The 26,405-nt window shown below is 42.8% G+C and overlaps 1 protein-coding gene across 3 annotated transcripts in view; it reads left to right on the plus strand.

Annotated features, from left to right (window-relative positions):
• The window catches only part of atp13a2 (ATPase cation transporting 13A2), a 38,796-nt gene extending 13,172 nt beyond the window's left edge, over positions 1-25,624 (plus strand). For all 3 annotated transcript variants that reach the window (XM_084186974.1, XM_084186972.1, XM_084186973.1), the window contains exons 5-29: positions 272-344; positions 473-552; positions 698-775; positions 1,020-1,089; positions 1,372-1,506; positions 1,735-1,801; positions 2,261-2,392; positions 2,686-2,847; positions 7,174-7,284; positions 7,468-7,514; positions 7,690-7,878; positions 8,156-8,362; positions 8,479-8,589; positions 9,156-9,312; positions 9,517-9,628; positions 9,788-9,912; positions 10,204-10,388; positions 12,230-12,322; positions 12,469-12,548; positions 12,856-13,008; positions 13,148-13,244; positions 13,464-13,687; positions 17,203-17,354; positions 17,725-17,897; positions 24,830-25,624. In XM_084186974.1, coding sequence (XP_084043100.1) covers positions 272-344; positions 473-552; positions 698-775; positions 1,020-1,089; positions 1,372-1,506; positions 1,735-1,801; positions 2,261-2,392; positions 2,686-2,847; positions 7,174-7,284; positions 7,468-7,514; positions 7,690-7,878; positions 8,156-8,362; positions 8,479-8,589; positions 9,156-9,312; positions 9,517-9,628; positions 9,788-9,912; positions 10,204-10,388; positions 12,230-12,322; positions 12,469-12,548; positions 12,856-13,008; positions 13,148-13,244; positions 13,464-13,687; positions 17,203-17,354; positions 17,725-17,897; positions 24,830-25,018 — 3,202 coding nt within the window. In that variant the 3' untranslated portion in view covers positions 25,019-25,624. The remainder of the gene's footprint in view (positions 1-271; positions 345-472; positions 553-697; positions 776-1,019; positions 1,090-1,371; positions 1,507-1,734; positions 1,802-2,260; positions 2,393-2,685; positions 2,848-7,173; positions 7,285-7,467; positions 7,515-7,689; positions 7,879-8,155; positions 8,363-8,478; positions 8,590-9,155; positions 9,313-9,516; positions 9,629-9,787; positions 9,913-10,203; positions 10,389-12,229; positions 12,323-12,468; positions 12,549-12,855; positions 13,009-13,147; positions 13,245-13,463; positions 13,688-17,202; positions 17,355-17,724; positions 17,898-24,829) is intronic.
• Positions 25,625-26,405: the final 781 nt, after the last annotated feature.

Raw genomic sequence — 26,405 nt, forward strand, 5'->3', positions numbered from 1 at the left:
CTTTATCATCAGACCATCAACAACTGGCCTAACCAGCTAACTGTTGTATGTTGACATAAAATATTTCCCATATTATTAGCCATAATAGAATTGCTCTGTCAATGCTACCATAAAAAAAAGACTGTCATTTTCAAATGTTCAGTGTTTGGATATTGGCCAGCTGGAAGGCACTGACTCCTGTACAGTTATGTAGTTGAATCTGTTGCTCAGTAACAACTCAAGTTGGTCGTCCTGACTTCTGATGTATTGTTTCTCCTTGTGCTCTCTGTAGTTTGGAGCCGGCAGGGAGTGAGGCGGAGGACAGTTCAGACTGGAGAGATACTGTTCAGCTACACAAAGAGGAGGTAAGGAAGGAAGGGGTAGTAAAGTTGTATGAATAAAGTTGAATTTAATTACGTTTTATTGAAGGGGCAGTGACAGAGGCAAGGGCTAGAGAAGTCTGCAGCTTTTATGCATCCTGAATTACTTTCAGGTGCCGCTGCTGCGTTACTACCTGTTTGAGGGGCTGCGCTACGTATGGATGGCCAGGAAGGGAGCCTTCTGTCGTGTTAGGTACTGTATGGGGGTGATAACATAGAGGTGTGGGCTATCGGGTTGGACTGGAGTCAGTGGCATTGATACATATAAAATAAACATGTAAATGTACATTTTACAACATAAAATGTTGATGTAACGACAGTTGCCTCTTCCTCCACAGTGTCCTCAATGAGGACTGGACATGTGCCGACCTTTATCATTTCCGGGAGGGCCTGAGTCGCCTGGAGCAGGACACCAGGTACATATGATGGGATCACATACCCTTTCCTCAAGGGTCCGCTCTCGGACCTAGCTCTTTTTTAAGGCTTACCTCAAACACTTGACATATGCTGATCCCAAATGCTTGACTAACCTGCACCACCGACAGTTGAATCTGGAGGTAAAGACAAGATTCACACATACTTTCATTTCCACACACTTCACTCCCTCCCCCTCTGCCACCTCATCCAGTGTCTGACTCCAGTTCTCTCTCCATCTTTCAGGAGGAAGGTCTACGGGACCAATCTCATCGATGTGCCTGTGAAGTCCTTCATGCGACTACTGGTTGAGGAGGTGATTGGCTTGAACAACGATTTACATTTTCTCATTGATTTACATATACAGGACTAGATTTACTGACCATTTGCAGTGGTGCACTTGTTTATATTCATAAGGGAAATATACATTCACAAAAGCCGAATCATGAAACTTCGGTTTAAGGTCTCATTGTTCCACGTAAATGTTCGATCTACCAACAGTTACAGACAATAATACAAGTGTAAGGCCTGCTCACTCTGTACCCCTCTCTCTCTTTCTCCATCCATGCCTCTATTCTCCCTCCCTCCATCTCTGCAGGTGCTCAACCCATTCTACATGTTCCAGGTGTTCAGCATTGCTTTGTGGCTGACAGATAAATACTACTACTATGCTGCTTGCATTGTCATCATCTCCCTCATCTCCATCTGTGTGTCTCTCTACGAGATCCGCAAGGTGAGTGACACCAGAAGGAGCCTCCCATGTCCTCTGTGCTCCCATGAAAGCTTTCAGATACATTTACAAATAGGTATTTTTGAGATCGTTATGGTTCTGATATCGTGGGTGATACATTATGGAACACACCTTTTTATATTCCTATTTTCTTAGTACCTGTTATAGGGCAGACTATCATCTAGCTGTCTACATGTTCACCACTGAATTGTTGGTTCTGTGATTCCACAGCAAAGCAACACGATCCGTAGCATGGCTCAGCTGATAACCAATGTTACCGTGCGCAGAAGCTCCGGGGGTGAGTTTTCCCTCCATTGTTGTCTTCCATAGCCAGCATACACATATTTAGCAGATGTTATCGCGGGTGTGGCGAAATGCTTTTGTTCCTAGCTCCAACAGTTCAGTAACTCTTGACAATAGAAAACAATACACGCAAATCAAAATATTTAAATAAAGGAATTATGAAATATATAAATGTTAGAACGAGAGTCAGTCGTATGTGTAGTAGAGCAGTGGTCACCAACCCTGGTTCTCGGAGAGCTACAGGGTGTGCACAGTCACACTTTGGGTTCAAGCCCACTACTAACATACCGGATTCCCCTATTCAAGGTGTTGATGATTTGCACACATACACACTCGTCCACCCCATTAAATACATTTGACTCTGGAAAGACCTGTGTGTTAGTGCTTGGCTGGAACAAAAGTCTGCTGTAGTAGGAGCAGATTAACACATTGATGCCCTGGCGCTGTCTTTCAGAGGAGGACAGTTTGAGCTCGGTGGAGCTGGTCCCGGGGGACTGTGTGCTGATCCCTCAGGAGGGGCTGCTGCTGCCCTGCGACGCTGCTCTGCTGGCCGGGGAGTGCATGGTCAACGAGAGCATGCTCACCGGTGAGGCCAAACAGAACTCTATCACAAATGACTTCAGTCATGAAGTAACAGAAACAGTGACCCCAAACTTTTCCTCAAAAACTACACTGAGGTCTGGCTGAAATTTGCGTTAAGTTGAAACTTTCTCAACTCTCATCACAAAATGTCTAGTTGAACTTGCCAATGGTCAACTCATTGAATATCTCCTACATTGACAGTTACTGATTTTCAATCCTTTTGAAGCTCTAAGTAGTGAGCAATGTGAATCCACTGTAACAGTCACCTGGCCCTCTGTCCACCCATACTGCCTCTAGGCGAGAGTGTCCCTGTGATGAAGACCCCACTGCCGGCTGCTGGGGGGCGTTACAGCTCTGAGACCCAGCGCAGACACACCCTCTTCTGCGGCACGCAGTGCATCCAGGCCAAAGGGGGCCGGCCAGGAGTGGGAGGGGCCATTGCCGTGGTCACAAGCACAGGTGAGACAGATACCTTTACACTACCGATATGAAAGGTCAAACAACAGACAAAAATATAGATCATGCATGTATGTATGTGTGTATATACACTACCGGTCAAAAGTTTTAGAACACCTACTCATTAAAGTGTTTTTCTTTTATTTTTACTATGTTCTACATTGTAGAATAATAGTGAAGAGATCAAAACTATGAAATAGCACATATGGAATCATGTAGTAACCAAAAAAGTGTTAAACAAATCAAAATATATTTTATGTTTGAGGTTCTTCAAATAGCCACCCTTTGCCTTGATGACGGCTTTGCCCACTCTTGGCATTCTCTCAACCAGCTTCATGAGGTAGTCACCTGGAATGCATTTCAAATAACAGGTGTGCCTTCTTAAAAGTTAATTTGTGGAATTTATTTCCTTCTTAATGCGTTTGAGCCAATAAGTTGTGTTGTGACAAGGTAGGGGGGGTATACAGAAGATAGCCCTATTTGGTAAAATACCAAGTCCATATTATGACAAGAACTGCTCAAATAAGCAAAGAGAAACGACAGTCCATCATTACTTTAAGACATGAAGGTCAGTCAATACAGAAAATTTCAAGAACTTTGAACGTTTCTTCAAGTGCAGTCACAAAAACCATCAAGCGCTATGATGAAACTGCTTCTCCTGAGGACCGCCACAGGAATGGAAGACCCAGAGTTACCTCTCTGCAGAGGATAAGTTCATTAGAGTTACCAGCCTCAGAAATTGCAGCCCAAATAAATGTAACAGACACATCTCAACAGCAACTGTTCAGAGGAGACTGTGTGAATTAGGTCTTCATGGTCGAATTGCTGCAAAGGAACCACTACTAAAGGACACCAATAAGAAGAAGAGACTTGCTTGGGCCAAGAAACACGAGTAATGGACATTAGACCGGTAAAATGTGTCCTTTGGTCTGGAGTCCAAATTGGAGATTTTTGGTTCCAACTGCCGTGTCTTTGTGAGACGCGGTGTGGGTGAACGGATGATCTCCGCATGTGTATTTCCCACTGTAAAGCATGGAGGAGTAGGTGTTATGGTGTGGGGGTGCTTTGCTGGTGACACTGTCTGTGATTTATTTAGAATTCAAGGCACACTTAACCAGCATGGCTACCACAGCATTCTGCAGCGAGACGCCATCCCATCTGGTTTGGGCTTAGTGGGACTATCATTTGTTTTTCAACAGGACAATGACCCAACACACCTCCAGGCTGTGTAAGGGCTATTTTACCAAGAAGGAGAGTGATGGAGTGCTGCATCAGATGACCTGGCCTCCACAATGCCCCGACCTCAACCAAATTGAGATAGGTTTGGGATGAGTCGGACCGCAGAGTGAAGGAAAAGCAGCCAACAAGTGTTCAGCATATGTGGGAACTCCTTCAAGACTGTTGGAAAAGCATTCCAGGTGAAGCTGGTTGAGAGAATGTCAAGAGTGTGCAAAGCTGTCATCAAGGCAAAGGGTGGCTATTTGAAGAATCTCAAATATAAAATATATTTAAATTTGTTTAACACTTTTTGGGTTACTACATGATTCCATATGTATTATTTCATAGTTTTGATATCTTCACTATTATTCTACAGTTGCAAACCGTAGTCTGTCTTTTTTATGGCGGTTTTGGAGCAGTGGCTTCTTCCTTGCTGAGCAGCCTTTCAGGTTATGTCGATATAGGACTAGTTTTACTGTGGATATAGATACTTTTGTACCTGTTTCCTCCAGCATCTTCACAAGGTCCTTTGCTGTTGTTCTGGGATTGATTTGCACCAAAGTACTTTAATCTCTAGGAGACAGAACGTGTCTCCTTCCTGAGTGGTATGACGGCTGTGTGGTCCCATGGTGTTTATACTTGCGTACTATTGTATGTACAGATGAACGTGGTACCTTCAGGCGTTTGGAAATTACTCCCAAGGATGAACCAGACTTGTGGAGGTCTACAATTTTTTTTCTGAGGTCTTGGCTGATTTCTTTAGATTTTCCCATGATGACCATCGTTATGTTTTGGAGGAAAAAGGGGTTGCTTGCAAGCCGAAGAACACCATCCCAACCGTGAAGCATGGGGGTGACAGCATCATGCTGTGGGGATGCTTTGCTGCAGGAGGGACTGGTGCACTTCACAAAATAGATGGCATCATGAGGAAGGAAAATTATGTGGATATATTGAAGCAACATCTCAAGATATCAGTCAGGAAGGTAAAGCTTGGTCGCAAATGGTCTTCCAAATGGACAATGTTCCAAAGTTGTGGCAAAATGGCTTAATGACAACAAAGTCAAGGTATTGGAGTGTCCATCACAAAGCCCTGACCTCAATCCTATAGAACATTTGTGGGCAGAACTGAAAAAGCGTCTGCGAGCAAGGAGGCCTGCAAATCTGACTCAGGTACACCAGGATGTGATGAAATGTGATGAAAGAAATAAAAGCTGAAATGAATCATTCTCTCTACTATTATTCTGACATTTCACATTCTTAAAATAAAGTGGTGATCCTAACTGACCTAAGACAGGGAATTTTTACTAGGATTAAATGTCAGGAATTGTGACAAACTGAGTTTAAATGTATTTGGCTAAGGTGTATGTAAACTTCCAACTTCAACTGTATGTATGTATGTATATATGTGTGTGTGTGTGTATATACACACAAAATACACACATACTTTCTTATGCATGTACACTACCGTTCAAAAGTTTGGGGTCACTTAGAAATGTCCTTGTTTTCCATGAAAACATACATGAAATGAGTTTGAATAGGAAATATAGCAAAATGAATAGGAAATGTAGTCATTGACAAGGTTAGAAATAATGATTTTTAATTGAAATAATAATTGTGTCCTTCAAACTTTGCTTTCGTCAAAGAATCCTCCATTTGCAGCAATTACAGCCTTGCAGACCTGTGGCATTGTAGTTGTCCTGAAGCACCTCCCACAAGTTGGATTTGCTTGATGGGCACTTCTTATGTACCATACGGTCAAGCTGCTCCCACAACAGCTCAATAGGGTTGAGATCCGGTGACTGTGCTGGGCACTCCATTATAGACAGAATACCAGCTGACTGCTTCTTCCCTAAATAGTTCTTGCATAGTTTGGAGCTGTGCTTTGGGTCATTGTCCTGTTTTAGGAGGAAATTGGCTCCAATCAAGCGCCGTCCACAGGGTATGGCATGGTGTTGCTAAATGGAGTGATAGCCTTTCTTCTTCAAGATCCCTTTTACCCTGTACAAATCTCCCACTTTACCACCACCAAAGCACCCCCAGACCATCACATTGCCTCCACCATGCTTGACAGATGGCATCAAGCACTTCTCCAGCATCTTTTCATTTGGTCTGCGTCTCACAAATGTTCTTCTTTGTGATCCGAACGCCTCAAACTTCGATTCGTCTGTCCATAACACTTTTTTCCAATCTTCCTCTGTCCAGTGTCTGTGTTCTGTTGCCCATCTAAATATTTTCTTTTAATTGGCCAGTCTGAGATATGGCTTTTTCTTTGCAACTCTGCCTAGAAGGTCAGCATCCCGGACTCGCCTCTTCACTGTTGACGTTGAGACTGGTGTTTTGCGGGTACTATTTAATGAAGCTGCCAGTTGAGGACCTGTGAGGCGACTGTTTCTCAAACTAGACTCTAACGTATTTGATCAGTTGTGCACCGGGGCCTCCCACTCCTCTTTCTTTTCTGGTTAGAGCCAGTTTGCGCTGTTCTGTGAAGGGAGTAGTACACAGCGTTGCACAAGATCTTCAGTTTCTTGGCAATTTCTCGCATGGAATAGCCTTCATTTCTCAGAACAATAATAGACTGACGAGTTTCAGAAGGAAGTTATTTGTTTCTGGCCATTTTGAGCCTGTAATCAAACCCACAATTGCTGATGCTCCAGATACTCAACTAGTCTCAAGAAGGCCAGTTTTATTGCTGCTTTAATCAGCACAACAGTTTTCAGCTGTGCTAACATAATTGAAAAATGGTTTTCTAATGATCAATTAGCCTTTTTAAAATGATAAACTTGGATTAGCAAACACAACGTGCCATTGGAACACAGGACTGATGGTTGCTGATAATGGGCCTCTGTACGCCTATGTAGATATTCCATTAAAAATCAGCCGTTTCCAGCAACAATAGCCATTTACAACATTAACAATGTCTACACTGTATTTCTGATCAATTTCATATTATTTTAATGGACAAAAAATATATATATATTTCGAAAACAAGGACATTTCTAAGTGACCCCAAACTTTTGAACGGTGGTGTACATAATTAGACCTCATCATATTACATTATAAAAGGACTGTGTTTGTCCTCCACTCATAATATTGTTGGTTTGTGTCCCTCAGGGTTCTTCACAGCCAAGGGAGACCTGGTCAGCTCCATCCTCTACCCTCAACCCATCAACTTCCGCTTCTACCGAGACGCTATTAAGTTCCTGCTCTTCCTGGGGGTTGTAGGTAAGCTCCGACACACAGTAGAGTTGCACATCGTAAAATAACTCACTTTTCAATTATTTTAAATGGGTGCTAGACAAGTTGAGAAGTATAAAAGTATTACCAAGCAGCCCCTTATAGCAATTAGCCCCTTATACTGTGTTAACATATAATTTCAGCATTAACCAATATTTAATTGTGTTTCAGCATTGTGTGGCACAGTATACAGCATTGTGATCCTAAGCAGAACCAACGTAAGTATTTGCAATACCAACCTTATTAATACCATGAGTTCATTTTCACCCTAATTGATTAGATAAACAAACAACAATTGGGTGATCTTGGAGCTGGACAAAAATATTTGACCCTCTGAGGATTATTAGGTTATTCCATATAGGATTTCTTAATTAGATGTAATTGTGTCTCTAGACCACGTGGTGGGAGCTGGTGATTCGGTCTCTGGACATTGTGACCATCGTGGTGCCCCCTGCCCTCCCTGCTGCCATCACCACTGGCACCATCTACGCCCAGGGTCGTCTGAAGAGAGAAGGGGTCTTCTGCATAAGCCCCCCGCGCATCAACATCTCTGGGAAGGTCTCGCTCTTTTGCTTTGACAAGGTGAGGCCCCAAACCAGTAGGCCCTAGTGTGTGTGTGTGTGTGTGTGTGTGTGTTTTGGGGTGGAGGCAGCTAGGAGGACTGACAGCTGTAGAAATTATCTCTTGGTCGTGTTCTGTAGGCACACAACAGGAGAAAACATTTTGAAACGGAGCTACTACCTGAGTTTTTCTTTTTCGTTGCAAAACGCTCTGCTACGTTACGCTCTACTGAACACAACCCTGGTGAACTATTTTGAACCAGGAAGTGTGTGTCTACTCTCTATTCTTCTGTATAAAGACAGGCACTCTGACTGAGGAGGGGCTGGACGTGTGGGGGGTGATGGAGGGTAGTGGAGCTGGGTTCTCTGAGCTGGTCCCTTACCCACACCTCCTGCCCCAGGGGCCCATGCTCTCTGCCATGGCCTGCTGCCACTCTGTGGCCTTGCTGGGGGGACAACCCCTGGGAGACCCTCTGGAGCTCAAGATGATCGAGTCCACCGGCTGGGTAAGACTGAGAAACCAAGGACCAGATTTATGGAGTGTTTGTATTAGGTGCAAAGTCATTTCTTCTTCAATAGGGGCTGAATATTTCACCTGTGTGACTGACTGTTTTCCTGCCAGGAGCTGGAGGAGCCTGCAGGAGATGACAAAACGTTAGACTCAGAGTTCGGAGGTCACAGGGTCCTGGCAGTGATGCGACCCCCTTCCTGTCCACTCCAATCTGAGAGTGTAGTGAGTATCCCATGTGGTGATGCCCCCTGAGGTGTTCACAGATCTGAAAGAGTTGAATAAGTGAATTCAATGCGGTGGAAGAAGCTCTTAGCTTATTGGTGGGCCAGATCTGTGGACACCTAAGGGGTTAGCACTATGAAAAAGTCTGTATTATCTAGGCCTAGGGCTATGTGGGCCTGTTTCCTTAGTGACCTAGCCTTCCCCATCTACTGACAAGGTTCTTTGTTCTTGGGTTCCTCTCAGAGATCATAGGATCTCTGCAATGTTTGTGTCATTGGGAACACTTGATGAGTTGATTATTTGAATCAGCTGTGTAGTGCTAGGGCAAAAAACTAAATGTGCACCTCTTGGGGTCGCCAGGACTGTGTTTGGGAAATGCTGACCTACAGTAGATAGTGGTTTGTGTCAGGAGTGTTGAGGCCGTTGTCGTAAACTGACTTCCAGTTATCATGACTGTTTATGACGTCTGTGGCATCGTTTTAACACCATTATGAAGGCCTTATGATGAAGGATTCAAGCCAGGAAGTTTAACCATGGTTTTCTTCTCTCCTCTCCTGTCCCATTAGTCCAACCGTGAGGCGGTGGCCCTCGTGCAGCGTTTCCCTTTCTCCTCGTCCCTCCAGCGGATGAGTGTGGTGACGGTGGCCCCCGGGGGACAGCCTTCCCTCGCCTTTATCAAAGGGGCCCCAGAGATGGTGGCCAGCCTCTGCCTGAGAGAAAGCGGTATAGAAGAAAGAGGGAGACAGAGTGGAGAGATGGAGAGCGCTATGAAATTATAGATAATTCACAGAAATAATAAATTGCCATAAGATTAGCATTGGCACTGGTTCAACTTAATTTTGTGAGGTGATGTAATTGTGTTTTAAGTCTGTATTGTTTTGGTTATTGTTTAGTTCTACTGTCTGTCTTTTAACACGTGTCTTGCAGTGCCTGCACAATTCTCAAACACCCTACGTACTTTCGCAAGTGACGGCTTCAGGGTGCTAGCTCTCGGCTACAAAACTCTGGATGGGCAGACTGACTTGAGCACCACTGAACGGTAAGACATTTTTATGAAGAACTTCAAATGCGGTTATGTCCCTTCTAGCTCCTAGCTACTACCCAAGTCCTCAATGACTTCTTCTAAGCATGTGCCTGTAGCTCCGATGGTGAACTATCACGTCAGTAGGTGTTGATGGAGCTGTGTTGGTGTCCACAGGGTGGAGGTAGAGAGAGACATGCAGTTCCTGGGTCTGCTGGTGATGAAGAATCTGGTCAAGCCAGAGAGTGCTGAGGTCATCACTACCCTCAGATTGGCACATCTTCGTACCGTCATGGTCACTGGTATGAATAGCATATCTCTTTTGTCTTTGTAGCCGAAACATAATTGGACTATTAGAAATATCAATCATGGCCATAGAGGAACGCAGTGTACAGGTTCCCCCCCCCCCCCCCCCCCCCCCCCCCCCAGGAGGGTTAGTGCTGGGCTAGAACAAAAACATGCACACGCTATGGCCCTCCAGAGCAACCCATTCTAAGGCATACACTCTTAAGTCCAATCCTCTCACTCAAAGATATTACAGTATGTCTCATAGTAGGCCACCTAGCCTAAGTATTTCCTTTCCTACTTCACAGGTGACAACGTTCTGACTGCAGTCAACGTGGCTCAAACTTGTGGGATGGTGGGCTCGAACGAGAGGGTGATTTTTGTTCACGCCACCCCCCAGACGGGCCAGTCTATGCCCTCACTGCGCTTCCACCTGGGGGAAGGAGGGACGGGGACCACAGCCACACAGAGCTCCATAGACATCTACACTCAGGTTTGTCTTTACCTCATGCTAGGGCGAATCTTAACTTCCACTCAAGTCGAATTTTCACCATAAAAATGCACCACCTAATTGAACATTTGTGCTTATAGCCTACTGCCGTGTGTGCATTGCTGCGCTTATAATGTGAAGAAATAGCCTTCTAGTTTATCAAAATGTTAAGCTAAATGTTCTGATCTGTTGTGTCACGCTCATTGCTTAAAACATTTTTTTTTATGCTTGTGGCTGTATTAATTTGGGATCTATCGCATCCCACAACTGTCCCAGACTATGTTTGGAAAATGTATTTATCGCACAGAATAGAATAGGTCGACTTTTGTGCTATGGGGTATAGTAGATTTGACATAGGCTAGTGCTTTTGCTGTTCATTAGGCCTACTCATCTTGTTGGCTGACGAAAAGTAAATGTGGACAGTTCTTCCAATATCTTCAATATGCGCCTCGGAATTGGATAAGGACGTGCGCAGTTGCGTTCCCGATATGTCGGTCTTCACTTGTAGCCTGTGAGAAAGACCCAATCATGTGAGTGAGAGGTGCTTCGGCACACAGCCGGGAGAAGGGAATTATAATTATTATATTCAGCCCAAGGGCACGATGGCCACTGGCCGCAAAAGGCATGGATTATTTTAGGGGTCATTACCGCCACACAAAGGGGATGCAGCTGGTAAATTCAAGGCATTATCAAGTGCTTGTCATTGTGAATGAGAGACTAATGAAGTGTGTACAGCCTGCGCAAAAACAAAATGCCGAGCTCATCCCTTTCATGCGACTTTTTTCAAATCATCATTAGTCGCATCATGCAGCCTTAGAATGTATTAAATATCAAAACATATAGGCCAATATTTGTATCACAACTAAAGTTACATAAATAACTAAATTAAGCATATTGGAGTACCTGTTTCTTTGTTAACTGCTCAACACAGAATAGCCACATGTGCGCACTCCCTCAAATCATTTGGAGAAAATATCCTTTCTATTTTATTCAGCTATGTTCAGTTGCATTCTTCATACTATAAAATAATGCCACGGAATTCTAAGCAAATCTTGTCTGCTAAATGAACTAGTGTAGCCCACAGCCATATGGCATAGCCAGATCAGGGCCTAACATAAGGACAACTCAGAGTATGCTATTCTGGTCTTCTGAAATAGACTACATTTTCTTCATATCATGTTTCTTTAGACCTGTCTAAAATAAGTAATGGATTTATTGAGATGGTTTAGGCTATATTACATGGATTTATTAGACTTTTAAAAAATTTAAATGTTCCAAAGGTCTGCATTGGTGGCTTGTAGGCTATGCATGGAAGCCAGGAGATGCTAAATGTGTTTGTTAATTAACGGTCAGTTACCGTGAGACCGGCAGTTATTTGCTTGACAATCACCGCCTGACAATTTCATGACCGCCACAAGCCTAGTCATGCATTGATGTCAATGGGAGACTAAGTGAAAATTTGGCAGGTTGGCATTTATTGTCATGAATCTTGCCCTGGAGGCAGCTCTGCAGAGTGGTCATTAACTGGTAGAGCCACAAGGTCATAAAATCAGATTTTAACCTTAAATTAAGACCAAAAAGCACATTTTCATAAATTTTTACGATATAGAAAATGTTGACTTTGCAGCTGGCCCAGCTTGCGGAAATCGCTCAGTTCTGCCTCCTGGGCAGATTCATGACAATAAACATCAACCTGCGAAAATTTTAGGAAGTGGAAGTTAGGATCCACCCCACTGTTCTTTCATGTTATCATTTTATTTTGAGGCAGACCTATGCCTTGTGCCATACCGATTACGGAAGCTACTGTCTGTAATACTCCTGTTCACCACCCCTTGTTTTCTCAGGGTCTGTACCAGGGTGGTATCAACTATCACCTGGCCATCAATGGAAAGTCCTTCTCCGCCCTGTGTGACCACTTCCCTGAGTATCTGCCAAAGGTGAGACCACCTTCCCATTGTCCACTGTACTCAACCACCCGGTTAGCTGAATAGTCTTAACACATACCAGGGAAATGGTTCTGAATGGTCAGTATGATGCTATTGTGTAGAATAGAGAATACATTATGAGTGTGTTGTGTTTTCAGGTGTTGATGCGAGGAACGGTCTATGCACGGATGGCCCCTGAACAGAAGACTCAGCTGGTCACAGAGCTGCAGAAACTGAAGTAAGAGAGAGGGAGCAAAGGTGGAAAGAACAGAGGAAACCAGTCAGGGAAGAGGAGACCAGTGGAGGAGACAAGACTAGAATGAGAGAGATGGAGGGTAGAGTCATGCGTAGGGAAAAGGAGGAAGACACAAAGAAACTCTGTAGCAAACCAAAGGCAAATGAAGGTACATGAAAGGATAGATGGAAAGACAGGAAGATGGGCAGATTCTTCCATTGATCTGCTCTCTTCGACACAGCTCGGTAGTGTGAAAAGGGTATAGGCCTAAGTTCTCACCCATTCACCTTCTCTCTCCCTCCCTGTGTAGCTACCGAGTGGGCATGTGCGGAGACGGGGCCAATGACTGCGGAGCCCTAAGGGCCGCAGACGTAGGCGTGTCTCTGTCGGAGGCAGAAGCGTCCGTGGCCTCTCCCTTCACCTCCAAGTCAGACAACATCAGTTGTGTGCCTCTACTCATCCGGTAAGGACACCACACTCTGTTCAAGAGTAGCCTGACATCAACACATCCAACAGTAACGAGTACTGTAATGTCATAGGAAAAATAATATGTGCAGTTGTCATTCTTTTATGACAAGGGTGATTCGTCCTCTGTTTCACAGGGAGGGCCGGTGTTCTCTGGTGACGTCATTCAGTCTCTTCAAGTACATGGCCTTGTACAGTCTCATCCAGTTCTCCTCTGTGCTCATCCTCTACACTGTGAGTTCTACAGTAGTTGCTCTGCCAAGCTTACAATGTTTATTTACCCCTGGAAAGACAGGCAGGAGATGTGCAGTAGTTTGGAGGGGTTCATGGTGCATACTTCCTCATGTTTCATCACTTTAGCCAAAATACTAAGAATGCGTTGAAATGTTATTTTACCCTCCCCCACATATAGCATGTGTTGACTCTCTCTGCCATTTTGTGTACCCCATTCAGGAGAAGACTAACCTGGGCGACCTGCAGTTCCTGTTCTTTGACATGGTCCTGGTGACGCTGCTGGCTATCGTCATGGGGAAAGGGGGCCCAAGCACAGAGCTGCACCCCCAGCGGCCCCCAGCCAGCTTGCTGGCGCTGCCAGTCCTGGCTAGCCTGACGCTGCACACCCTGCTGCTCATCCTGGGCCAGGTGTCTGCTCTGCTGATCACCACCTCCCAGGACTGGTAAGAACCATTGATGAATAGTGATTATGATCAGCTTGATTTGTATAGCACCTTTATAAATTAAATATTATATAGTATTAAAGTCTTCATATCTCAAAATCAATGTCATGTGGTTAATGAAAATTATACAAATCTAAAAGTAACTTATATTGCCATTGCCAGCTATGTAAAAATAGCCTACATAAAGCCAACAAATAAAAACATTGCAGCCCGCAGGTAGAAAATATCCTGATAAATATCCTATAAATTACATTGGCTACGCATGGCCTGTCTGCAAGGAACTTAAAACATTGTATCAACTATTGTATTCACTTGGTCTGGCACGAAGCTCGTGCTAGTAAACTTGCAACATTGTAGAAAATATTCTGGACCCTCAGAGTTTCCAGCGCCAGTGAGCTCCGGACAGAGCTATTTTGCGCAAGGAATAAGAAGTAATTAGGTAGGCCTATTTTATGACGTTTCCACCGGATCAGAGCATGACAATTTTTTCCCCTTTCATGCTAAGTGGTAATCGAAAGGGAGAGAGCTGGAAAGATTTTTCAAATAGGCTAAATTGAGGAACTATTGTCATTCTCAATGGATGTGAAAACAGACTTTGTTTACTTGCTGTTTGAGGCGAAGAAAAAAATACTTTGAGGAGCTCCACAGTGATGGTGAGTTAAGACAATCAGAAATAGTATCAGATCCCCAAATGGGTACATTTATAGGCCTACATTTGCGTGCAGGCCAGGTAGACTAGTCCTACTTCTATATGTGTAATCAGGTGCGTGTCCTTACTCAAGATTGACAGGAGCGCTCCAAACAAAAGTCAATGAATAAATTCACAACTCATAAATGGAATGAAATAAACAAACTTTTTTCCCCACAAGTGTAGCCTAGGTTGTGCGCTCTGCAAACAATGTGTCCACTCCTACAATGACAACGGTAAGACTGTAATAATAATATATTGAATGCATTAACAGAAATTAACCAAACAAACATTGTAGATTAGAAATTAAGGGAATTAACTGTAAATGTTCTACTGGTGATACTGGTGTGCCATCCCTGCGGCCTCCACAATGGATTCTGACAGGTGTGAATCAGACAGGTGTCTCGTGTGCCATAATTTAATTGTATATATATTTGCCACTGCTCGACTAAAAAAATCTTGGTCAACCAACAGCCTATCAACCAAACAATCGACCAGTCGACTAAATGTGGTCAGCCTTAATAATTTTTGTAATTAGTGATGGGGGATCGATACAGTAGAGTATCTCAATATTATTTTTGCCAATTTTTATATTGATACTCTGACTACACTTATCGATTCTAAAATAAAATACAAATATTTGTAAAAAATTGCTAGCTAGTTAACGTTACCTAGCTCTAGACTAGTCGGCTGTACCTGCTCCAAAACTCATCCTATATAACATATTGCTCACTATAGGTCTGCTGCAGTGGGACGAGAGAGCCATGAAAAAACGAGTTTGTGCTAAAAACATGTTGGCTCACCATTTAAAAAGAACATGGAGAAAGGCTTGTTCTCCGTGTTCTTTTTAAATGGTGAGCCAACATGTTTTTAGCACTTTTAGCACAAACTCGTTTTTTCATGGCTCTCTTTTGTCCCTCTGCAGCAGACATACAGTGGGGAGAACAAGTATTTGATACACTGCCGATTTTGCAGGTTTTCCTACTTACAAAGCATGTAGAGGTCTGTAATTTTTATCATAGGTACACTTCAACTGTGAGAGACGGAATCTAAAACAAAAATCCAGAAAATCACATTGTATGATTTTTAAGTAATTAATTTGCATTTTATTGCATGACATAAGTATTTGATACATCAGAAAAGCAGAACTTAATATTTGGTACAGAAACCTTTGTTTGCACACACTGCAGCAGGGATTTTGGCCCATTCCTCCATACAGACCTTCTCCAGATCATTCAGGTTTCGGGGCTGTCGCTGGGCAATACAGACTTTCAGCTTCCTCCAAATATTTTCTATTGGGTTCAGGTCTGGAGACTGGCTAGGCCACTCCAGGACCTTGAGATGCTTCTTATGGAGCCACTCCTTAGTTGCCCTGGCTGTGTGTTTCGGGTCGTTGTCATGCTGGAAGACCCAGCCACGACCAATCTTCAATGCTCTTACTGAGGGAAGGAGGTTGTTGGCCAAGATCTCGCGATACATGGCCCCATCCATCCTCCCCTCAATACGGTGCAGTCATCCTGTCCCCTTTGCAGAAAAGCATCCCCAAAGAATGATGTTTCCACCTCCATACTTCACGGTTGGGATGGTGTTCTTGGGGTTGTACTCATCCTTCTTCTTCCTCCAAACACGGCGAGTGGAGTTTAGACCAAAAAGCTATATTTTTGTCTCATCAGACCACATGACCTTCGCCCATTCCTCCTCTGGATCATTCAGATGGTCATTGGCAAACTTCAGACGGGCCTGGACATGCGCTGGCTTGAGCAGGGGGACCTTGCGTGCGCTGCAGGATTTTAATCCATGACGGCGTAGTGTGTTACTAATGGTTTTCTTTGAGACTGTGGTCCCAGCTCTCTTCAGGTCATTAACCAGGTCCTGCCGTGTAGTTCTGGGCTGATCCCTCACCTTCCTCATGATCATTGATGCCCCATGAGGTGAGATCTTGCATGGAGCCCCAGACCGAGGGTGATTGACCATCATCTTGAACTTCTTCCATTTTCTAATAATTGCGCCAACAGTTGTTGCCTTCTCACCAAGCTGCTTGCCTATTGCCCTGTAGCCCATCCCAGCCTTGTGCAGGTCTACAATTTTATCCCTGATGTCCTTACACAGCTCTCTGGTCTTGGCCATTGTGGAGAGGTTGGAGTCTGTTTGATTGAGTGTGTGGACAGGTGTCTTTTATATAGGTAACGAGTTCAAACAGGTGCAGTTAATACAGGTAATGAGTGGAGAACAGGAGGGCTTCGTAAAGAAAAACTAACAGGTCTGTGAGAGCTGGAATTCTTACTGGTTGGTAGGTGATCAAATACTTATGTCATGCAATAAAATGCAAATGAATTACTTAAAAATCATACAATGTGATTTTCTGGATTTTTGTTTTAGATTCCGTCTCTCACATTTGAAGTGTACCTATGATAAAAATTACAGACCTCTACATGCTCTGTAAATAGGAAAACCTGCAAAATCGGCAGTGTATCAAATACTTGTTCTCCCCACTGTATAGTGAGCAATATGTTTGGATCATAGAATCGCAATACATATTGTATCAGCACCCAAGTATCGTGAGGTCCCTGGCAATTCCCAGCCCTATTCTTAATGACACAGAATAATGTTCTGATATTTTGAGGAGGGGAAATTAAGGGTTCTCATTGGAATGGATCCTTGAGAAGGACCAAAGGACTAATAAGAAGGGTTTTGGGTGTGACTCACATCATTTTAAACCTCAATGTGACTATCAAAAACACAGCAGCTCAATTACTTTCAACAAACGCAGTGCATTATGGGAGAATGTCTAGGTAAATGCATATTAATTATTCCTCTCTTCTTTTAGGTTTGTTCCTCTCAATTCGACAATGTCAGGTGCAGCGAACCTGCCCAACCTTGAGGACACCATTGTGTTTGACCTGTCAGGGTACCAGTACATCATCATGGCGGTGGTGGTGACTAAAGGATACCCCTACAAGAGACCTCTGTACTACAACGGTGAGGCACCAACCAGGGGGCTACAGACATATCACATCATTCTTTGTGGGGTTTGGTAACGTTGTACGAATGTGCCTTGCAAATCAAAGTCACAAAAAAAGCACCTACTGCTGGGCCTCCTTTCCCCCCGTTGACGTTCATTCAGTGTGCTGTAGAGGTTAGTTTACTTGATTGTTCAATTTAAAAATAGGTTTGAAGTCAAGCTGATTCCACCCATGCAAATGGACTAGACTTGAAACCAATGTTGAGGTACTAAACCATCTGACACTTAGATTTGAGTGAACGATCCCTTTAAGCAGTGAACTCTGATAATCACAGTAGCTGCCAAGGTCTCTTACATGATGCCCATATTTTCTCTCTCTCCTAACAGTGGTTTTTGTGTGTGTGCTGCTGGTCTTGTTCGCTCTGACGAGTTGGCTGGTGCTAGCTCCAGTGCCTTTCCTGCGCAAGCTGTTGAAGCTTTACGACATCCCAGATATGAACTTCAAAATCCTGCTGGTGGCTCTGGCCGCACTCAACTTTGTCATCTGCTTCCTATTGGAGGTACTGTATGCAGAGCCAACCCATGGTTGTTAAAAAAGTGTCCTTCCTTCCTTCCTTCCTTGAGGTAATCTCATGTTAGGATTCAGCCCTTAGTAAGTATGGTTACATGGACACAATAATGCGATTATTGTGGATAGTCAGATTAATATAATAGTTTGATTAAAACATTTACATGCTTTGCAAGAAGAACGATTTCCCAAAAAATCCTGTTTACATGGACACATCTGAAATCAGGCTACTTGATGGCACTCTGATAAATGCAGAAAATCGGCAATCAAAATAAACGTTCTACCACAGCGACCATGTTATTTTTTGGAAGCATATTTTATTCTGAGTTTGGACATATAAAATGTGTATGTGAAAACTACTTCAAAGAGGCATACATTGTCCGAACTCACTTCACTCGTGCTAAAGAGGGAGGCTCGCTCGGCTGGTGCTAGCACATGTGCAGATCAAATACACCGCTGCAGCACCGATTTACGGTGTTTACATGTCCTAATAATTTGAAAGATTGCTCAGAAAACCAGGGGCCTCATTTATCAATATTGCGTAGAAACTATTCTTTAAATACTACTTACGAACGGAATTTAGAATGTTCGTATGCATAGGACAAAGTGTGATTTATCAAACAATCCTACGAGCGTCATATGCACAGCGGTAGGAGATAACCATTGATAAATACCACAGGAGGCTGCTGAGGGGAGGACGGCTCATAGAATCAAACACATAGAAACCATGTTTGACGTATTTGATTCCACTCCAGCCATTACCACGAGCCCTTCCTCCCCAATTAAGGTGCCACCAACCTCCTGTGATAAATACCAATGGTTCTCGTGCTCGTGCACGACCTTGGCTATTTGCATTTCGAAACGCCCCTAATTAAACATATGGTCAAAATCATCCCTTTAAAGCCTGTGTGGACTATACAACGAGGAGAAAAAACCCCATCTGAGACTGAAATAGAGGTGTTAGTGTCAGAGATTGAGTACAACTAAAATGTTTTATTTGGCTTGCTCAGTTGTGGCTTGACGAGTAAAAACCATTTATGAAAATTCACATTGCTTTAGCAATGGCAAATATATTTCAAATGAGTAGGCAACACTCACTAATAATCCATCCTCAACAGCTCCCTCCTATAGGCATATAGGCCAACATTGCTGTTCTGCAGAATGAACGAGTCGTTTGTTCCACCACATTCAGCAGCATCTTTTGCACATCACCTGCACATTAAAAGTGGAAGCCTTTTCTGTTCATAGTTGAAATTGTTTTGGGATGGTGCTGTTATGGCGATGTGGGTGTTGTCTATTGCTCCGTTCGTATTTGGGAACCCATTGATGGCATCATGGCAAAGAAACCCCTCTTGACTTCACCTGTTGTGCAATGGTGTATGGAAATGGTATGTTTTACTGTTCGTTTTGCTGATGATTGCATCCAAAACATTGGCTCTTCGAGGGCTGTGAGGTCGGCAGGCTCCCACTGAAAAGTGCCCGTTTCCCAAAACCCGAGGGTGGATAGCATTTGGAAGTGCACCGGAATGGCATGTTTGTCTTTTTAAGGTAGGTCTTAAATCCTTGCAAAAACCCTATAAATTGGTTTTGGGAAACGATATCTGTTGAGCCAATCTGTACTTTCTGCAAAAAAAGAGTCACACCCGTCTCCAAAAACCGCACAGCGTGTGCCAAATCTTCAAATAGAGCAAGATCAGACAACTCTCATTTGATTTCCCATTATCAGTCTTTTATAGTGTTTCAACAACACTCACACGTGCCTCTAATTTAACAAATTACTGTACTTTATATGGATTATTATTAGGGCTGTCCCTGACGAACAAAATATTGGTCGACCGAAAGTCTGTTCTTTCGACCAATTGATTGTTTAAAAAAAAAGTATATTTTTCTATATAGACACACCCTATGTGTTTTAATAAAATCAACTCTATATGCATTGAGCTTGTCTGATGCTTTAAGCGCACTGTTTGATAAAATAAGACACGACTCAAGAGGGAGCCAGAGATCAAGATAACCAGAAGAAGAAAAAATGTAATCTGACCCGACCATCCTCCTCCCGCTCCTACTTGCTTTCGCAGATTCTGCCGTTACTCTCCTGAAGTTGCCGGTAATAGAGTAATACAGTATGAGTCATAATACCCATAAAACCTAGCGGTCAAACAGGGAAATGGTTCCAATCATTTTTCCACCATTCATTTAGGGGATTTTAGAAACACTTAAAATAAGGGCTGTGTTTCATGTAGGCTTACCCTGGCGTGACGTTTTGATAAGTGTAAATCTCTCTAGGACAAGGTGACTTTTATTAATATATTCGCCTGTATTTTGTATTTCTTATTTATTAAGGATCCCCATTAGATGCTGCCTTCCTGGGGTCCAGCAACATTAAGGCGGTTATATACAATTTAAAATACTACATGACATTACATTTTTGTATTTATTAGGGATCCCCATTAGCTGCTGCCAAGGCAGCAGCTACTCTTCCTGGGGTCCAAACACATTAAGGCACTTACATTACATATCAAACAAAAGATAACACAGTACATCATATACAGCAACATTATTACACCACTACATACAGTGGGGGAAAAAAGTATTTAGTCAGCCACCAATTGTGCAAGTTCTCCCACTTAAAAAGATGAGAGGCCTGTAATTTTCATCATAGGTACACGTCAACTATGACAGACAAAATAAGAAAAAAACATCCAGAAAATCACATTGTAGGATTTTTAATGAATTTATTTGCAAATTATGGTGGAAAATAAGTATTTGGTCACCTACAAACAAGCAAGATTTCTGGCTCTCACAGACCTGTAACTTCTTCTTTAAGAGGCTCCTCTGTCCTCCACTCGTTACCTGTATTAATGGCACCTGTTTGAACTTGTTATCAGTATAAAAGACACCTGTCCACAACCTCAAACAGTCACACTCCAAACTCCACTATGGCCAAGACCAAAGAGCTGTCAAAGGACACCAGAAACAAAATTGTAGACCTGCACCAGGCTGGGAAGACTGAATCTGCAATAGGTAAGCAGCTTGGTTTGAAGAAATCAACTGTGGGAGCAATTATTAGGAAATGGAAGACATACAAGACCACTGATAATCTCCCTCGATCTGGGGCTCCACGCAAGATCTCACCCCGTGGGGTCAAAATGATCACAAGAACGGTGAGCAAAAATCCCAGAACCACACGGGGGGACCTAGTGAATGACCTGCAGAGAGCTGGGACCAAAGTAACAAAGCCTACCATCAGTAACACACTACGCCGCCAGGGACTCAAATCCTGCAGTGCCAGACGTGTCGCCCTGCTTAAGCCAGTACATGTCCAGGCCCGTCTGAAGTTTGCTAGAGTGCATTTGGATGATCCAGAAGAGGATTGGGAGAATGTCATATGGTCAGATGAAACCAAAATAGAACTTTTTGGTAAAAACTCAACTCGTCGTGTTTGGAGGACAAAGAATGCTGAGTTGCATCCAAAGAACACCATACCTACTGTGAAGCATGGGGGTGGAAACATCATGCTTTGGGGCTGTTTTTCTGCAAAGGGACCAGGAAGACTGATCCGTGTAAAGGAAAGAATGAATGGGGCCATGTATCGTGAGATTTTGAGTGGTCCTTCCATCAGCAAGGGCATTGAAGATGAATTGTGGCTGGGTCTTTCAGCATGACAATGATCCCAAACACACCGCCCTGGCAACGAAGGAGTGGCTTCGTAAGAAGCATTTCAAGGTCCTGGAGTGGCCTAGCCAGTCTCCAGACCTGAACCCAATAGAAAATCTTTGGAGGGAGCTGAAAGTCCGTATTGCCCAGCGACAGCCCCAAAACCTGAAGGATCTGGAGAAGGTCTGTATGGAGGAGTGGGCCAAAATCCCTGCTGCAGTGTGTGCAAACCTGGTCAAGACCTACAGGAAACGTATGATCTCTGTAATTGCAAACAAAGGTTTCTGTACCAAATATTAAGTTCTGCTTTTCTGATTTATCAAATACTTATGTCATGCAATAAAATGCAAATTAATTACTTAAAAATCATACAATGCGATTTTCTGGATTTTTGGCAGTGTATCAAAATCGGCAGTGTATCAAATACTTGTTCTCCCCACTGTATCTACAATACAACATTATTACAATGTAAGCTGTGTGCTAGTAGTTTTAAACAAACAGCTCGGTACATTCAGCTTGTCAACACTTCTTACAAAAACAAGTAGTGATGAAGTCACTCTCTTCCACTTTGAGCCATGATAGATTGACATGCATATCATTAATGTTAGCACCCCATGTACTTTTAAGGGCCAGCCATGATGCCCTGTTCAGAGCCAATTGTAATTTTCCTATGTCCCTCTGTGGCACCTGACCACACTACTGAACAGTAGTCCAGGTGCGACAAAACTAGGGCCTGTAGGACATGCCTTGTTGATAGTATTGTTAAGAAGGCAGAGCAGCGCATTATTATGGACAGACTTCTCCCCATCTTAGCTACTGTTGTATCAACATGTTTTGACCCTGACAGTTTACAATCCAGGGTTACTCCAAGCAGTTTAGTGACTTCAACTTGCTAAATTTCCACATTATTTATCATATTTAGTTGAGGTTTAGGGTTTAGTGAATGATTTGTCCCAAATACAATGCTTTTAGTTTTTGAAATATTTAGGACTAATTTATTCCTTGCCACCCATTCTGAAACTAACTGCAGCTCTTTAAGTGTTGCAGTGATTTCACTCTCTGTAGTAGCTGACGTGTATAGTGTTGAGTCATCCGCATACATAGACACACTGGCTTTACTCAAGGCCAGTTGCATGTCATTAGTAAAGATTGAAAAAAGACAGGGGCCTAGACAGCTGCCCTGGGGAATTCCTGATTCTACCTGGATTATGTTGGAGAGGCTTCCATTAAAGAACACCCTCTGTGTTCTGTTAGACAGGTAACTCTTTATCCACAATATAGCAGGGGGTGTAAAGCCATAACACATGTTTTTCCATCAGATAATGTCAAAAGCCACACTGAAGTCTAACAAAACAGCCCCCACAATCAATTTCGCTCAGCCAATCAGTAATTTGTATAAGTGCTGTGCTTGTTGCATGTCCTTCCCTATAAGCGTGCTGAAAGTCTGTTGTCAATTTGTTTACTGTAAAATAGCATTGTATCTGGTCAAAGACAATTTTTTCCAAAGGTTTACTAAGGGTTGGTAACAGGCTTATTGGTCGGCTGTTTGAGCCAGTAAAGGGGGTTTTACTATTCATGGGGTGCGGAATTACTTTTGCTTCCCTCCAGGGAGAGGACACACACTTTCTAGTAGGCATAAATTGAAGACGTGGCAATATCGTCCGCTATTATCCTCAGTAATTTTCCAGACCCCGGTGGCTTGTCATTGTTGCTAGATAAACAAAAAAATGTTCACTTTACGGAATTCGATCAGTTATACTTGGCCTGTATTTAACCCCCCCCCCCCAAAAAAAAATGAAATGCTAATGTGGCTATCATAAAGAACTACAAATGCCATGACGATCTGGGCGAGACTGCCGAATCGAGGCAAATGTAAGAATCTCTGGATTATCCATCTAATGTTAGCTAAATGTAATAATGAATACATTTGCAAAATGTATATAAATGGACAATTCTGTGAATGGTCTTGTGCAAGTTATGGATTTTTGTAGTTTTGTCTGCTTTTATCACATTAGCATTTTCGAATCATAGTAAATAGAGCCAAAAAATATTGACAAAAGTCACCTTGTTCGATAGACTTATGGTTATCAAAACGTTACGCCAGGGTAAGCCTACATGAAACACAGCCCTTATTTTAAGTGTTTCTAAAATCCTTTATGGGAAAAATGAATGGTGGAAAAACTATTGGAACCATTTCCCTGTTTGACAGCTAGGTTTTATGGGTATTATGACACACACCTCCACTGTTGCGCTCTATAGGCTACACGAGGAGTCAGCAACGTCTTTCTCATATGGAATGCCAATTTATCTTACCATTTCTACCGATCTGCGTGCCAGTTGTTTTCATATGCACATTTTCATGGAACAGTTTCATTTAATTTATTATGTCTTCGTATCTCAAAATCATTGTCATGTGGTTAATCAAAATGATAAACCTAAAAAGTAACTTCTATTGCCATTGCCAACTATGTAAAAATAGCCTATAAAGCCAACAAATAAAACCACATTGGCTATGCATGGCCCTGTTTGCAACGAATCAACTATTAACTTGGGCTGAAGCTCACACTAGCAAACTTGCAACATTGTATAAAATATTCTGGGCCCTCAGAATTATTTGCACAAGGGATAAGAAGTAATCAGGTAGGCCCTATTTTATGACATTTCCACTGGATCAGAGCATGATATTTTTCCCTTTCATGCTGAGTGGTTATCAAAAAGGAGAGAACTGGAAAGATTTTTCAAATATATTGAGGAACTATTGTCATTCTCAATGGATGTAAAAACAGACTTTGTTTGCTTGCAGTTTGAGGTGAAGAAAACATTTGCCTACTTTGAGAAGCTCCACAGCTCATTAGTGTTAGTGCGTTAAGCAAATCAGAAATACTATCAGATCCCCAAATGGAAACATTTATAAGCATACATTTGCGCGCAGGCAAGGTAGCCTATAGGCCTACTTCTATGCGTAATCAGGTGAGCGTCCTTACTCAACATTGACAGGAGCGCTACGCATGATTGATAAGAGGCCCCAGGTGTTTTTAATCGGCTTATGCTTACTTTGAACTTGACCTTACGCCAATTAACTGTAAGTCGCTCTGGATAAGAGCATCTGCTAAATGACCAATTTATTATTATTATTTATTATTATTAAGATAAGCAGAGTAAAGTGTTTACATGACTACTGCCATAATCAGTTTAATATCAAATTATTACTATGCATTTAAACGTACTCAATGACTGTGTGACTATATCCTACTGGTTCTCCTGTAGATGCTGATAGACCGAGGTATGCTGAACTGCCTGCGTCTGCTCCGAGGGAGGCGCCAGTCCAAGAAGCAGTACAAGCGCCTAGATGTCCTCCTGTCAGACTCTCCCTCCTGGCCCCCCCTGGACCAACATCTAGCCCCGCCCCAGTGGCCTGAGCTAGCATCAGCCTCTCCTCCCATTGCACAATATTGAGAGATTCGATTATCTGGCCCAGGTTGCCTCGATGGGAGGAGTTTAAACCGGGTGAAAAGTGATTGCATTAGTTTTGGAACCGGGCTGCCCGGGCATGAGCCAGCCAAGTGCCCAGCTCTGGCGAAGTCGGCTCAAAACAAAAGTGACGTAGGTTAAGCACGTGAAGTAATGAGTAGGATTCTGTGTTCACATGTAAAAGTGATTGCTTTTGATAAACGCATTCCGTCTTCCAAAGGAAAATTTGAACATATATTTTATCGATAAGCGGTGTATGTTTCTGAATGATAAACCATGCTCCCTTATTGACATGACCGAGCAGTGCAGATTACTGTTCAATTTGAGAAGGCGCTCCTTCTCAAACCGTGAACCGTGGTTAATTTTAATCGAACTCCCTCAATATTCCCCCTGCCAAAGAGTGCCTATCTGAGCCACATCCACAATGTCGCAGTGAGGACAGTGAACAAACCTCTGAAGTCTGTTTTACACATTTTCTTTTTCAACAGCAGTGTGAAGTGCAATACTGTGCCACTGGTACCAGCCAGCGATGTAAGATTATGAAAAAGTCAAATGTTCAATATTATTAGGAATAAAAACTATTTTTATTAATGTTCGTGTCAGGTTGTATTAATGTTTCTCTATGAGAGGTAGGTGGTTGCAAAAGCGCTAATTTGATTCCATCAATGTGTTCAATAGGGGACTCCAATGGACAACAAATGTGGATTAAGATAAATGTATCCTAATATAATTTAACTGCCATGGCCATGTTGAGATATAAAAGACAAGCAGTAGATTATTTTATAAATCATTTTTATTAAAATCAGTATTTACAGGCAGTTTTGTTCTCACTGAGCTTCACAAACCCAGTTGATCCTGTCTCCCCCTCTTAGTAATGAGTCAGTGCAGACAGAGGACTTTCAGAAAAACCTTAGTATCCAGGGTTACCCTCTGGCATAAAGTTCACACAACCAAAACCTCTACTAATATGACATCGGATGAAAACTGAATAGTCAGTGGGGAGGCGATGTTACTGAACACTCCTGATGAATGGTTGATAGACACAGTACTGTGAAAGTATTTGCTCTACTTTTGAATAAATAGAGAAAATCAGAAAGGGGGCAAATACTTTTTCACGGCACTGTCCATCACAGTGGATACCTTTCATTCCAAACATACATTAGTTTAACATTTGGGCACACCTTCCAGATATCGGTACAGCATTACGTTTTGAAAGTAGGTGCTCTCAAGCTCTCAATCAGTTTTTTTTTGCACTTGATCCCTCCCCAAAATACAGGCTGGCATTGCATTCATTATAATCAGCACCCAAGTTCCTACTTAAGTGAAGTACATTAGAAGAAATGAACACAGCTGACAATATACACTGCTCAAA

Source organism: Coregonus lavaretus (assembly GCF_964263955.1).
Source record: "Coregonus lavaretus genome assembly, chromosome: 22".
NCBI classification, from domain to species: domain Eukaryota; kingdom Metazoa; phylum Chordata; class Actinopteri; order Salmoniformes; family Salmonidae; genus Coregonus; species Coregonus lavaretus.